This window comes from Grampus griseus, assembly GCF_964374135.1.
Source record: "Grampus griseus genome assembly, chromosome: 13".
Classification (NCBI taxonomy): Eukaryota; Metazoa; Chordata; class Mammalia; order Artiodactyla; family Delphinidae; genus Grampus; species Grampus griseus.
In genome coordinates, this window is record NC_139007.1 from 45,632,785 (window position 1) to 45,648,249 (window position 15,465).

General features: G+C 34.2%; 1 protein-coding gene across 1 annotated transcript in view; it reads left to right on the forward strand.

The window, feature by feature from the left end:
• The first annotated feature begins 715 nt into the window (after window positions 1-715).
• The window catches only part of KPNA5 (karyopherin subunit alpha 5), a 46,710-nt gene continuing 31,960 nt past the window's right edge, over window positions 716-15,465 (forward strand). Inside the window, exons 1-6 of the mRNA XM_082668974.1 lie at window positions 716-828; window positions 5,672-5,805; window positions 7,193-7,294; window positions 7,408-7,507; window positions 12,003-12,097; window positions 14,273-14,404. Coding sequence (XP_082525100.1) covers window positions 5,677-5,805; window positions 7,193-7,294; window positions 7,408-7,507; window positions 12,003-12,097; window positions 14,273-14,404 — 558 coding nt within the window. The 5' untranslated portion in view covers window positions 716-828; window positions 5,672-5,676. The remainder of the gene's footprint in view (window positions 829-5,671; window positions 5,806-7,192; window positions 7,295-7,407; window positions 7,508-12,002; window positions 12,098-14,272; window positions 14,405-15,465) is intronic.

Consider the following 15,465-nt stretch of genomic DNA (forward strand, 5'->3'; position numbering starts at 1 on the left):
TATTTATTTCATATATCAGTGACTACTTTTTTGTCAAAAATCCACAGATGTTACAGAATACAAAAATTTTAATAAATAGATAACTGAAACGCTTGAAACAAATGAAGCTCCATGAGGTTAAGATTTTTTTTTTTTTGCGGAGCACAGCCTCCGGACGCGCAGGCTCAGTGGCTATGGCTCACGCGCCCAGCCGCTCCGCGGCATGTGGGATCCTCCCGGGCCAAGGCACGAACCCGTGTCCCCTGCATCGGCAGGCAGACTCTCAACCACTGCACCACCAGGGAAGCCCGAGGTTAAGATTTTTATCCGTTGTGTACACTGTTGTACCTCCAATATCAAACAATGCCTGGCACAGATTATGCCCTCCATCAATATACCACGTTGTAAAATGAACAAATGAATGGGTGGATGGATGGATGGGTGAGCAAACCAACGAATGAGTGAATGAAAGACTGAGAGCTGGCACGGAGGACTAGGGCAGTAGGACACACTCCTGCAACGGCAACCGCTCCGGGTTAAAATCCCGGAGTCCGGGCAGGAGCCGGCTCCCCAATGGGTGGGTGTCGCTGGGGCTTCCGCTTCTCTCCGCCCCCTCTGCTGGTCAGTGCCGCCGCCGCCGCCGCCGCCGCCGCCGCCGCCGCATGCAAGGGCTTCTGGGAGGCGAGCCTTGGGGTCTCGGGTGAGGGGCGCAGGAGGCCGCCATCTTGAGTTGCGAGCCTGGTCTTCAGACTCATCGCTAGGGGCGGAGTGGTGACCCCGCTGTTACCGCAGCAGACGCCGCAGCTGGGGACTGGAAAGTCAGAGCGCCGGATAGTGCCACATTAATAGGTAAGTAGGAGTGACACTGGACAGGTTGGGTGAGCCTCGGGTTTGGTCCCTTCGGGAGCTACTAGTTCCTGAGGCCACTGTTTTGATCTACCCCTTCCCCTACAAAGGGTTCAGAACCAGGCCAAGCCCTGATTTTCTCAGCTTCCCCAGAAGGAGAGAGCGGTGGCGGGGGCGTGGCAGCCGGACCTTTCTCTTGAGGAGGCGAAGTCGCGGGGAGCACTGAGCCTCTCCGAGAGCCGGGCTGGTCCTCTGAAGGAGCTTCAGGCAGAGGATCTCATCCTATCGCCGCTCTGCTCCACTGTTTCTCGGTAGTTCCATTTTTTGGTACATGGTCTTGTCAAACGTTGCCTGTCATTTCTGGGGCTCAGCAATCTGTCCCGCGGCTCAGCTTATTAGAAGTTTCACCGTGTCCAGAATAAGGTAGGTTCAGTCCCAGGGGCCTACACATGTTAGGTCGCACCCTCTACCTCCACGAGCTGCCCTCCACCTGGATGCAGGTGCCGGGAAGGGCTCAGTCCTGGACGCGGGCGAGCGTGGCTTAGATGCTTCTCTCTAATAGTCGGCCACCTCACTTCCAAGATGAAAATTTAATCGTGTCTCCTCGATAATGCATAAGAGATGAAAGGAGTTGAAAGCTGTTAAACGGGATAGTGATACTTCAAAAGAATATGACATGGGCATTAACTCTTCGGCTTTTTGAACACCTTTTAAAAAAAAAAGCCTTCTGATTTGAGGTCTCTTAATTACAACATTCAGTGATTTATATTTTGTAAGAAAATGACTTTCCCTCTTGGTAAAGAAACGACTCTGTCCTTTAGATCTTCTGGTTGGTGCACTTTCCCCTTTGTACTGATCTTGTAATTTTACTAACAGCCACCCTAGCCCCTGGAAATGAGGCTTTATGGAGACAAGAAATTCCGTTAATATATATTAGAAAAAGTTCGGATTCCAGTTGTTTGCCCAACGTCAGCAGTTTTTCAAAGAGGAGAGTGAAAAAATAAGCTTATGACTGAAAAAAAATTCCTCTGGCAACTTTACAGTGTTTGAATAGCATTTCTTATATTTAAAATAACTTGTATGAGACAGCAGCCTTTGAAGTACAGTAGTTTTTAAAGCTATAATCCAGAGAAAGAAACAATCCCCTTGGGTGAGGCCCCTTTAAAGATCATTTTCCTTGAACTTTACATCCCCTTTGAAGCAACTGCAGTGAGGATGCAGATGTTAAATAAGAGACAGGAAGTTTGTACTACAGAAGAAAAAGGAACAAATGATGTATGAGTTGTTGGGGCTAGATTTTATTTGGTTAACATTTATATTGAAAGCTTTGCCTAGACTGATGGTATTAAGGAGTAGTGTCTGCTGTGTGTGTTGGGAGGCACAAGGTGATTCAATCAGATGTGGGGAGAAAATATTAGAACTTCTGTTTGTTTACCTTTTAAAACTACTCTGTTTTTTAAAAAACTTTTCTATCTGTGAATTTATAATGGGATAGTTTATTAAGCTGGTAATACATGTATATAAATAAACATGTTGAGGATGAATTCCCAAATGTATTTTGTGTACATGGAATTCCCAAATGTATTTTGTGTACATAGGATATGTGATCAAAAAGTTTAGAGGCCAGTGGCCTAGAAGATGCCTAATGTATAGGTGGTAAGTATATTAAAGAGGTTTATTGCTGCAAACAGTTGATTTTGCTAAGATATTTTATACTGTTGAACATAATTGAGCAGCTAATGTTGAAGCCCAGTTTGCTCTGTCATGAACTCTGATCTCTGTTTTTCCCTTCCAAGAGCCTAAGCTTTTATTAATGTGACAGAATTTTTGTATATGAAGTAGAGAATAATGCTAAACATTGTTATTATTAAGAAAGTTAATAATAAAAGTTCAGAAGCACAAAGTTTTAAATCCTTGTGAAGTCCTCAGCCCATTCCATTCGCCCTTTAGCTCCACCACTAATGAAATTTCTCTCAATGTCTTTACCAGTGACCTAATTATCAAATCTATTGCTTCCTTCCTATGGTACTTGGCTTATTGTAGGCACTTAAACTTGCTGGATAAATCAATGAATGAACAAATTGGGTGACCTGTTTTTAGTGCTACTACAACTGAAATACTCCTTTATCTTTTGAATTCCCTTCTTTTTCATGACTCTTATTTTCTTCTGATCCTCCTGTTTATTTTTGGTTTCCTTTGTTCTTTCCATTTTCCACTGAAATGTGAATATCCTTAAGATTTCTCCTTTGGGCATCTTTCTTTTATATCTCTAATGCTCTTGGATTATCATTCAGCACTCTTTTCCTGAGCTTTGACTCATTTTTAACCATCCATAAATAAAAACTTTCTGTTTGTGCCCTATGTACTGTAAATTTAATACATTTAAAATTAAAAGTCACTGTATACCATTAGAATGGCTACAATTAACAATAACAAAATTCTAACAATACCAAGTGTATAGCCAGGATACAGAGTAACAGGAACTCTTATATGTTGCTAATGAGAATGCAAAATGTTATAGTTACTTTGTAGTTTGGCCGTTTCTTATAAAATGCGAAGCATACGCTTGTCGTATTATTCATCAATCCTACTCCTAGGTATTTACCCGAGAGAAATGAAAACTTACTTTTACACAAAAACCTGTACATGAATGTTTATAACAGATTTATTCGTAACTGCCCTAAACTAGAAACAACCTAAATGTCCTTCAGTAAATGAATGGATAAACTGTGGTATATCTGTACAATAGAATATTACTCAGCGATAAGGAGGAATAATCTATTGTTACATGCCAACAATATGGATGACTTATAGATGCACTATGCTAAATGAAAGAAGCCAATTAAGACTACATACTGTTATTATTTCATGTATGTGGAATTCAGGAAAAGGCAGATCTATGGAAGTAGAAAACAAATCAGTGGTTGTCAGGTTTTAAGAGTGGGAGAAGGACTAATAGGAGCAGCGTGAGGAAGTTTTGGGGGGAGTTATGAAGCTGTTCTGTATCTTACTGTGTTGGTTATATGCCTGTGCATTTTGTCAAATTCATAGTACTGAAAGAGTGATTTTTGCTGTATAATTGAATGCATTATTTTCATCTCAAAAACATGGAGGCAAGAAAACAAAACCACCACTCTGTTCCTTTATCGGTATTCCTTATTTTGGGTTATTTTGTCCTTATACTGAAATGGCTCACACTAAAAACCATGGAGTCATACTCAACTCCTTTTTCTTCCTTACTGCATATTCCTTACATTCATTTGGCCTCTAATTCTTATTGAATCAATTTCTGAAATGTTTCTGGAATCAATCTGTCTTCTATATTTTTCAACGCAGCTACTAATATAGTTTAGGCCTTTATCATCAAAGCTTGAAACAACCTTCACTTTAATTTCTTTAATTCTATTCCTTAGGATCAAGTCCAGATTTCTCAACCAGATTGCAGGAAGCATATGTTTTCTTACCTACCTTTCCAGCTTTATCTCCTGCCCCTTCTCCCATGCATCCTCTTGTTCAGGTACACTTGATTTCTTACTGTTCCATGTTTATGCCAGGCTTCTTCATGAATTCTGTGTTTACATATATTCCCTCTGTCTGACATACTTGTTCCCTTCCTTTTCCCCTTTCATCCTCTTCCCTGGCAAATTCTTGCTCATTCTTTAAGACAGGATAACTAGGAAAACTTTCAGAACTCCCTAAGGCACAGTTAGTTTCTGTGTCTTCTGTGCTCCTGCAGGATTTAATGCTTATGTTTTAGTGTACTTTACTACTTAAAATATAATTTGCCAGTTCATTAATCTAGCTCTTCTATATCAGGGACAGCATATAAATGCCCATCTCTCCTTCTCTCCTGTTTACTTCATAAGTGCTAATTGATTACAGCATTCTCTCTGGCTATACATGGGTATGTCATCAGAATTTATCAGAATAACATTCTAGATAGGTATTAATTATCTCTCATATTAAATTCAAATTGAAACCCTGCTTTAGACTGATTTTTTTTAATGTGTAAATGCAGGATAGGTTATAGTATTAGTAATTTTGTATTTGTTTCCAATAATACCAAAATATTAATATAATACTAAGAAGTGTTTATAATTCTTATTCTAAAACTATTATATATATTCAAATATACAATTTTATATTTATATAAAATATATATTTTAAATATACTTATTAAAATGTTTATATAAATGTTAATTTTAAAAAAACATTTATAATAAAACTACTTAAAAATAAAGTAGAAGTATTTCAGTATTTTAAAAGAACTAATTATACTCTAGTACTGAAAACTGGTAAGGCAGCCATAACTCAGGTCATGATCTGTGTGGCTTTAGTTCTTTAGGCAGTGCCTTAAGTAAATGAAAGAAGACAGACCCCAATAAATACGTGAGGTGTGCTTACTGAAGCCTGATACCATATTTTATTGAAAATAAGATAATTCATTGCTGGTTATTTCTTGATCTTTCCATAAGCTGTAATTTAGAAGTTTTTTACCCAACTATTTCATGATTAGTTCCTGGCTGACAGTAATTTTAAGATGCATCTCACTTACAGAAAGTTTAAAATACCAGGGATGGGGGAGTGCATCTCAGAATCAGTGGAATTAGGGTAATGACTTTGTGTTTAGACCAAAATCTATTATTTGATAGTTAAGTTCTAAAATATTTGGTCATTTTGCTCCAATTTTGATATGGCGGTGAAGAAATGTATTCTTTGTACATAATTTTCAGAATGGGTTTTGTTGGTCTATTTAATCCATGAGCCTGAATTTAATTGCCCTAGAGTAAACATCTTGTGTTGTTTTGAGAGATCAGTATCTGTTTTCTTCTCTCCTAATCTTAAGATGCCATGGCTTGTCCAGGGAAAGATAACTATAGAATGAAAAGTTATAAGAATAAAGCCCTAAATCCCCAAGAGATGCGTAGACGAAGAGAAGAAGAAGGAATACAACTTCGAAAACAAAAAAGGGAAGAACAGGTAGGTGTTTTAAAATATTTAATTCTGTTAACGTAAAAACATTATATAAAGAGTTTAGAAGTAGTATTATTATTGCTGCTAATTTTTAGATAATTTTAAATGAAAAAAGTGTTTTAGGAAATTGAATATGGGTAAATATATATTTTAGTTTATTAGGCTCCAGTAATAATATTAGCAAATTCACGAATCAGAATCCTGTGCTATTTTTAATCACCAACAAGAATGGCTTCTCCTTTCCATTGATAAACCTTTTACATTAATATTTCTGCTCCAGTGCTAAGTAATTTTTACTCTTGAGCCTATTTAGATCACTTCCACTTGTCATTGTAAAATTTGCCTCTTAAAAAAATGTTAATTGTATTCATTTGTTGCTTTATGATTTTCATAGCTCTTGCCCCTAAATTAATTATAATCGTTTTCCTATGCTATTCATACTGTTCCTCCTATAGTTATCAGGCAGACCTCTTAGCCTTCTCTGTTTGAACTTTATATATGTGACATAAGGAATAGAAAAATTAAAAGAATGCATCTCAACATTTTTCATTCCAGGATATACCTAAATTTAGGAGTATTCATAAATAATTAGGAGGGTATGGTCCTCACATACATGAATTAAAACTAATGTGTAAAAAGGACTAGCAATGAAGAAAGTAGAAAAAGGCCTGTTTTGGAAATATGACTATTTGTCGTTCCCCTATTTGTAGTAGCTAACATAGTCTCTACTATATTACAGTAGGTACTCAAAAAAAAAAAAATCTCTTGAATAAATGAATAGAAAGAGAACTGTGTACAGACTGAGGAACAGCAGAATTTATTTAGCTATCAAAAAGTATGTGATACCAGATTTTTTTCATCAGTTTTGATTTATGAGATGTACCTATAAATCTTTCTCAGTGACCTGACCATGTCTCTTTCCTCCTCTGTTTTTTTTCTTTATATTCACTCCTGAGTTAATAAGCATAGGGTCCTCTTTCCTGAGAGCTGCTCTCTATTCCTTGTTAATCTAATATACTAACTCTGTTAATATACCACATTATCTCACTCATATAACACATATGCTTTTTAACTAAGATTTTCTTCTTAGACATCTCATAATTTAGTATAAGCATATGTGGTTTTCCAAGTGCTGTAAAATATAAATGTGTACTCTGCTTATGCTACTAGACTTTGGTAAAAGACCTGAGATTAAGAAGCAGTCTACAGGACAAGAGCTAATTTAGCCCCAAAACTACTCATAAATTTGTTATGGTGTGATGATTAAGAAATACTAAAATATTCAGAATTTTGAATGATAAAATTACTGTTTTGTTCAGTAAAGGAAAAATATAATTCTATGGGAATTTGTTTTATGGAAAGCTCAATATATTGTTATTTCTCTTTATTATAGTTATTCAAACGCCGAAATGTCTCTTTGCCCAGAAATGATGAATCTATGTTAGAAAATCCTATCCAGGATCCGGATATCAGTTCCACTGTACCCATTCCAGAGGTAGATATTACAAAAACGTATTTCAAATTATATTTCAACAGTATTACAGAGATGATACAGCAAAATTACTAATGCAAAATATTTAAATAACAATTGTATTTTCTGTGTTTTAGGAAGAAGTTATTACCACAGATATGGTTCAGATGATTTTTTCTAATAATGCTGATCAACAACTAACAGCAACACAGAAATTTAGAAAGCTGCTTTCTAAAGGCAAGAATTATTTTCAGTATGCTTATTTGATCTTACAAGAATTTGTAGTACAGTTTTATTTATTATATTTTTTTATTTCAAGGCACTTTCTTTGCCAGTAGGTCTTAATTTTTCTCTAAAATATATTTTAAAATAACATCTCTTTTTTAAACATTATATTATCAAAGTAACGCATGTTGATTGTAGAATATCTGCAAATATAAAACGATTTAAAGAAGCAAATATAGTCCCAAATTAGTCCCATTGCCAAGAAAGAAAGTTAGAAATACATATTTTTAAATTCTTGTAGAAATATTTTTCAGACTTTAAAAATTTTTTATTTTATTTATTTTTTTTAAATTGAAAGTCTAGAAATAAACCCATACATCTGTGGTCAAAATCAGTTGATTTTTTTTTTTAATTAATTAATTTATTTTCGGCTGTGTTGGGTTGCAGGGAGCAGGGGGCTACTCTTCGTTGTGGTGTGTGGGCTTCTCACTGCGGTGGCTTCTCTTGTTGTGGAGCACAGGCTCTCGGTCAGTGGGCTTCAGTAGTTGTGGCGCACGGGCTTAGTTACTCTGTGGTATGTGGAATTTTCCCGGACCAGGGTTTGAACCCATGTCCCCTGCATTGGCAGGTGGATTCTTAACCACTGTGCCATCAGGGAAGCCCTCAGACATTTCTTTAACATCAGAGCATGACTGTAAAATGAATAATCAATCAATCAGATATTTTTTTCTAAACTTTTAAAAATTTAATTTGTATTTTATATTGGGGTATAGTTGATTTACGACGTTGTGTTAATTTCAGGTATACAGCAAAGTGATTCACCAAATTTTGATTATCATAAGCAAAGCTACATAAATCCTTGTATAACCTAAAGCTTCCTTAGTATGAATTTATAAAAGTGAAATCGTGGGTCAAAGGGAATAAACAGTGTATTAATTTACATTCCCATCTTTAGTTTGTGCAGATATTCATTTCACTATATTCTTACCAACACAGCTATTTTTAAAAAAGAAAAAGATGGTTATATAATAGTGCTTATAGTGTGGCAGTTTTTGAGTACCTAAGTTGAATATTTTCTATTATTGACCATTATAATTTATAATTTGCCTATTTATGTTATTTATCCAATATTATATTGAGTTTATAAAAATTCCTTATTAAATAAAAATTTAACCCTTAGTCTATCTCATCTTTCATACATGGAATTTATAGGATTAGTAATTCTAATTTTATTGAGCTGTATACATGAACTGATAAGATTTTGAAATTGCCCTTGGCTAGCTGCCGTATCTTCCTGCAAGACAAAATTTAGTAACGTACGAGGAATAAAAGAAATCTTGTGTTCAGTTCAGCACAGATTACAGGCTATTACCTTTGCTTTCTTATTGTAGTTCTTTTTCATAAGTACCTTTAATTTTCCTTTTCCATCCCTTATCTTCCAAGCAAAAGTAGCTTAGCAATGTTAGGAGACCCTATAAAATCAAGAGTAGCTTCCTCTTCCTCACCATATTCCACAGTTTTTGTTTTTTAATTTGGATTTTTTTTAGTCAGATTAATATTTATAAATTAAAACATTAATTTAAAAAATAGGTTAAATGTATTAATAGTAACACATCAATAATTTTTATATTACCATATTCTCTTTTAAGATTTCTTTTTGGCATATGTATTATGTTATAACCAATTAACAGAATTAATTTAGATTTAATTGTATTTAAGAATGTTAGAGTTTGCCACCAGTTTTTACACCACAACTTCCCCATTATTGAATTTATCTTCATTCTTAATTCCTCAGGGTGTTCTGTGTCTTTTAAAATATAGTATCTTTTTCATAGATTCAATGATTTTTCTGTTTCTTGTAGTGGGATTATGCTTGCCCAGGTTGGGCATATGTCAACAATTATAGATACTTTCTTTTGCTGATTGGTGTGAGTTCCTGCCAAATATTTTAGGTCTAGAAGAATATTAGATTTACTATAATTTTCCTTGATCCATCACTGTAGGAAATATGGGGAAGGAGCTAGAACTAGAACTGGAGCTAGAAATAGAAATAGAACTCCTCTGATTTAAGTCATGATAGTGACCTTTTGCTAGAATCTGTTATTTACTTCCCTATTATGGCCACTCTTATAGATGTAAATCACAAATTATTCTTTTCTTCAATCCCAGTTTTGTTTCTCCAAGGCTTTTTTGTTGTGGATGACTCTTGATTAGTCTTCAGTGCTGAAGCAGATATTCCTCTATGTTACTTATGTTTACATTGCCATATTGTCTTCCCTGTAATAGTTCATCACCTTTATAAGATAAGGTAGGCTATTATTCTGTCAGTATAATATCAATGTAAAAGTTAAAAGTTCATGATACTTGTTAGATTACTTGATGATCCAAGCACACTTTAATTGCTTTCTTTTAGATGAAAGTAACTGTAAAGTAATTCCCCAGGAAGAGATCATATTTGGGTTCTTAAATCTATATATATATCTTTGTCTATATTTCTTTATCTACATATTCAGGTAGTCTCAATACCCACTTCTCCCCACCCTCTAACTAGAAAACCAATTTTCTATGTTTACTTCCTTTTCTCAACCTCCCCTTTCTTCTCTGCTCAAAAAGAGCAAGACAAAATTTTGTCCTTTACAAAAATAAGGGGAAATAGATTTAGAATTTTCTTTTGGGAAAAGAGAAAGAACTGGAAGGTAAAGATGGTAACCACAACCTAATAACTTTGTTTTGATTTTTTTTAAGATGGGAATAAAGGCATTAATAATATATATTATTTTATCTTGTTGATGTTTTATAACTATAAGAACAGTTTAAGCTATGGTCTGGAATTTACATTTTGAAGAATCCAGACTTTTCATTTAGAACACCCAAACAAAATTTTATAGTTTTAACTTTACTAATTTTGCAGAAATCTCCCAATTTTTGAGCAAGTTAGAAAGATAGCAGATTTGTAGAAAAAAGAAGAAAAGGAAGAAAAAAGTCTATTCCTTTTTTTTTTTTGCCACACCATGCAGCTTGTGGGATCTTAGTTCCCCGACCAGGAATGGAACCTGTGCGGACTGCAGCGGAAGCGTGGAGTCCTAACCACTGGACCGCCAGGGAATTACCAAGAAGTCCATTCCTAAATAAATCTTTCTTAACAGTTGAGAACACAATTTCTAAGATTTAAACTGACTTAAAACTTAATAATAAGGTTTTTCTGTATCAAACAAGCAGGATTTGTAGACCTTTTATGGTTATCATTCATTTATTAATTCTACTTATTAAACATTATTTATGATCAGTAACATACTCAAACAGGAATTAAGAAAAGGAAGAGTCAAAAGTGGAAATGAGATTTCTCTCGTGTAACCAGGTGGACAGATAGCTCAGACAAATTTGTGTGGTGGGCACAGGGCAAGGGGAAGGAATAAGCATAGTGATATTATGAGTTTGGTTTTGTTTATGCTACATTTTAAAGAAGCTGTGGGGGAAAAATGTAACCATAAGCACTTAAAAATGTGGGACAGAATCTAGGAAAAAAGAATTTACGGGGGTTAGATTTGTGAATGATAAGTGATAACTGAATTAGCAAAATAGAAATAAAATAGAAACAGATTTTCTAGGAGGGGATTTCCTAGAAATACATTTTCTAGGAGGAGAATAAATAACGGAGAAAACTAACCCGAAGGAACAACAGTGAAGAAGTTCCTGGAGAACCACAAGAGTGTATTTGTTGCTGAAGCCAAGGGAGGAGAAAGAATTCTTGGTACTTATATTATTGGGAGCTGAAATATCTTTGTTTTGTTTTGGCTGTGCCCCGCAGCATGTGGGATCTTAGTTCCCCAACCAGGGATTGAACCCGTGCCCGCTGCATTGGAAGCGCAGAGTCTTAACCTCTGGACCGCCAGGGAAGTCCCAGAAATATCTTTGTTTTCAATTTACATATCTTTGTTTTAAAATTTCTTAGAGATTTTATGATTCTCAAAAGTCCTCAGCATTTCATGAGAATTTATCAAGAATTCTAGGTACTTCAATAGCATTTTTGTAAATAATAAATAATACCCTGACAAAATAGAACCTATCTAGCTGAAAGACATTAGGCAATTCGTGGTTGATAGTGAAAGAGACATCCCTGGAAATTGGAGTATAGTTATGAAGAATTAGAAGACACTTTATCCTTCGATTGGTATTTTGAGTATTGGACTGAAATATTCCCGTATTGTGAAGGTGACCTCCTAAATAGCGTTCAATTTATGAATTATAAATATTTGTATAGGAAATATTTTAAAATTTTCTTATCATTATGGTAATGAAAAACAATTTGCTTTTTTTTTTTTTTTTTGCAGTAAACATTGCAATTATGAGAACGTTTATTTTCTTCAGCTACATCCAGCTAAGGGTTTTAAACTGGATCAGTGAAACCTAGGAAAGAGTTATTTTATGTGCCCTGTTAATTGGCATAGGGTCCAGATCATTGTGTTTTTGTGTCTATGTAATAACTTAATTATTTTTTAATTTTCAGAACCTAATCCACCAATTGATCAAGTTATACAGAAACCAGGAGTTGTGCAGAGATTTGTAAAATTTCTTGAAAGAAATGAAAATTGTACATTACAAGTGAGTTCTGTAGTTTACTTTCTTAATCTTTTTCCAGAAATGACATAGGATTAATGTGTCTAGTGAAAGCAGCTTCTACAGTACTGAGTATATTGTAAGCATTCAGTAAATACTTGGCAATTAAAGGTGGTGCTACCTGTCTTGCCTTGGTCAAGGTTGCAATGCTAATTTTTTCTAGGAACTGTTATTAAACAATTTTGGGAAAAATATATAAAATCATTCCTAATGTTAAGAAAAATTTTGTAGTTGTCAACCTTTAATAACTTTTGTTTTAGAAAACCATAAATCAAAATGTTAATTTAATGGTTAAATTTTTTTGGCTCTTAGCTAACTAAAGTTGTAACTTTTTAGTATAAACTCTTGTACCTCTTAAAACATTTTAATCTGATTGATTAGTTCTTTTTTTGAAAAAAGAACGAATCAGTATAATCTACTTAAAATGTGACCAACGTTAAGTTTGTCCTAAAGAGCATTGTTTCTCAGTTATACTATAGTGAAAATTGTAAGATGTCTTCCAAATAATTGGCTACTAATAGTAAATTACTGAAGTTTGCAGGTATTTTACTGTTTAAGATTGTTCTTCCTGACTTTCATTGCTATAAATATTCTTAAGTAAGTGTACAGGGTGGAATTATATCTATCAGGAATTGCACAAGACCTACACCTAATTTCTCAATGCTCTTGTTGGTCATGGAGGACTTTTACTAATATTTGAGTAATAGTTGTTGAAATTACAACTTAGAATTGTGTTCCACTTATCTGAGTAATTTGGGAAAGGTCCTCACATCTAGTTGTAAGCAAAGGAATGTGTTGAACCTGTGACTATTAACCATCATGAGCTTTATGCTGAAAAATTGTTGAGAATGTTTACAACAAGGGTGTCTGAGGAAAAGACCCTTTTATCCATAGTATAGTCTTATTGTCAATTAGCATTCAGAGTCTTTAGGTGATAGTGCTGAAAGGACGGGAGATCATGATCTAGTCCATTTGCCTTATTCATAAGCTCTGAGTCCAGACTAAAACCTAAACCTCCTGATAACTAGTTTTTTATTTGGCTCTTTAATTCTAAGTGATTGAAAGAAGAAATGAGTGAATATGAATGAATAAAATTGAGTGTTAGTTTAAGCAATACATTGTATAAGGCATTGTAGTTAAAAAATTGAGTAAGATATTGTCCCTCTCTGCAGAAATTCTTCACTCTGTTGGGGGAGACAAACACACAAACAGATCTGTGATACCATAGTACAGTTAATGCTAGCAAAACAATATACAGAGTGCTTTGGGAGCACAGAGAACATGGCAACTTATCTGGGGTTTTTTTGGTTTAGTAGTGTCGCATGGCTAGTCTTGAGGGTGAATGAGAGTTTAATAGGCTGAAAAATGGAAAATTAATTTCAGGTTGTGAGAATAACATGTGCAGAGAGCATGCAGTATTCAAGAAGAATATTGGTGATTTGAGTGTTTATTAATCATTACACTTGAAACCTAATGAAATTCAGCAGTATGCTCTTGGGGCAGCTATATGCTGTGCCATATCATCCAAGTTCATATGAAATATGCTAGTTCGAAACATTGATCTAATAGAGAGGCCTCAAACTGGGGGCCTACATGCCAGATTGGCCCACAAACAAATTTTCTTTGGCCTGCACATGTTTTAAAAGATATCTGCTAATAATGAACTCTTTGACCTTGAACAAATCACCTAAATGTCTGGACTTATAATTTTCTTATTTTTTAAGTGAGGAGGTTAGGACTAGATGATGCCTAGGGAAACAAAAATACCTTTTATGATTCTAAGTTCCATAGGTATACTATTACTCTATTAAGTAGTGTCTCATTTATTTTTGCACTGCTTGCTTTAGAATACCTGGCTCCCTAATTGTAAACATTAGGAGTTTTATGAATTATAAATTCAAATGTGTTCATTTATTGCTCATGATTTGTAAATTTTATTATATTCTTCTCAGTTCTTATTTTTCCAGATTGAAGAGTCCTTTTTTAAAAATAAAGCATTTTTACCTATCAAATCTGATTTCACATTAAATCTTATTAATCGTAAGTCAGTCTTTCTCTCCGATTTGTTCAGCTAAGTCTTTACTCCCTCTCTTCTTCCTTTCTTCCCCTTTCTGACATTTTTTGGGTGCTTTCATTTATTCTACTTTTATTTTTCCTTAGTTTGAAGCTGCATGGGCATTAACTAATATAGCATCTGGAACTTTTCTACATACCAAAGTAGTGATTGAAACTGGGGCTGTTCCAATTTTTATCAAACTTCTTAATTCAGAGCATGAAGATGTTCAAGAACAGGTAACGTTTCTAATTTGACCTATTATATCTACTAGATTTTAACTTTCTCTTAAAAGTACCATTTGCGATTATGGTTTGAAATTCAGTTTTACCAAGTTGCCTGTGTTTTACATTTATTAGAATACAATAATTTCTATTTACTGTCAAATTAGAAGGAAGGAAGAATGAACTGTCTTAGGCATAATCCTGGGTTTTGTAAACATGGGATCTCAGCTATTGGGAATTACTATTCCCATTTATAAAAGAGTATACTGAGTGAGACCCAGAAAAGTTAGTAATCTACCCAAAGTCACAGTGAATGGCTGAACCAGGTTTTAAACCTGGGCCAGTCTGATTCCTTGTTCTTTGCATGTATGTAGATTATTTCATTGTTTCTTTTTAATATATCACATTATTTTGAATGAACCATTTTAGATTAAACTTTCTCATAGTTGTTGTAACAGGGAAAATTTAATCACATATAATTTGTTCCATCCAGAGAAAGTCGAATGTTTTTATATTTTCGTTTTGGATCATTTTCATGCAAATTGATCTGTAGATCTCTCTACCATTCCATCTGTTTGTTTATATTTATATTTTTATGTGTATATTTTTTTCCCACTTAACACTAGTATTGAGAGCCTTTGCATACAGCATTAATTATTCTTCCAAGAAAATTTTACTGATTACTCATTATCCATTCAGGTAGGTACCATAATTTATCTATTCCTCAATAGTTGTACATTTGAGTTATTTCTAGCTTATTAGTGTTAATAATATTGTGATGAACATCATTGTATATCGGTCTTGATATTAATATGACTTGACATATATATGTACCGCGATTATTTCATTAGGGAAAAATGACTTTACTCAGTCAAAGAAAAAATTTACAATTTCTTATTACATATTTCAAAGTAAACTTCCAAAAATGTTAACAAATTTATATCCCCACCAACAAAATACTTCACAGGTTGCAAAATGTCATCACTTTAAAAAATTTTTCTTAAAAAAATAGACAATAAGCGTTGGTCTAGAGTAGATGTTAAAAATATTAATGCATATTTTAGATGTTAAAATAA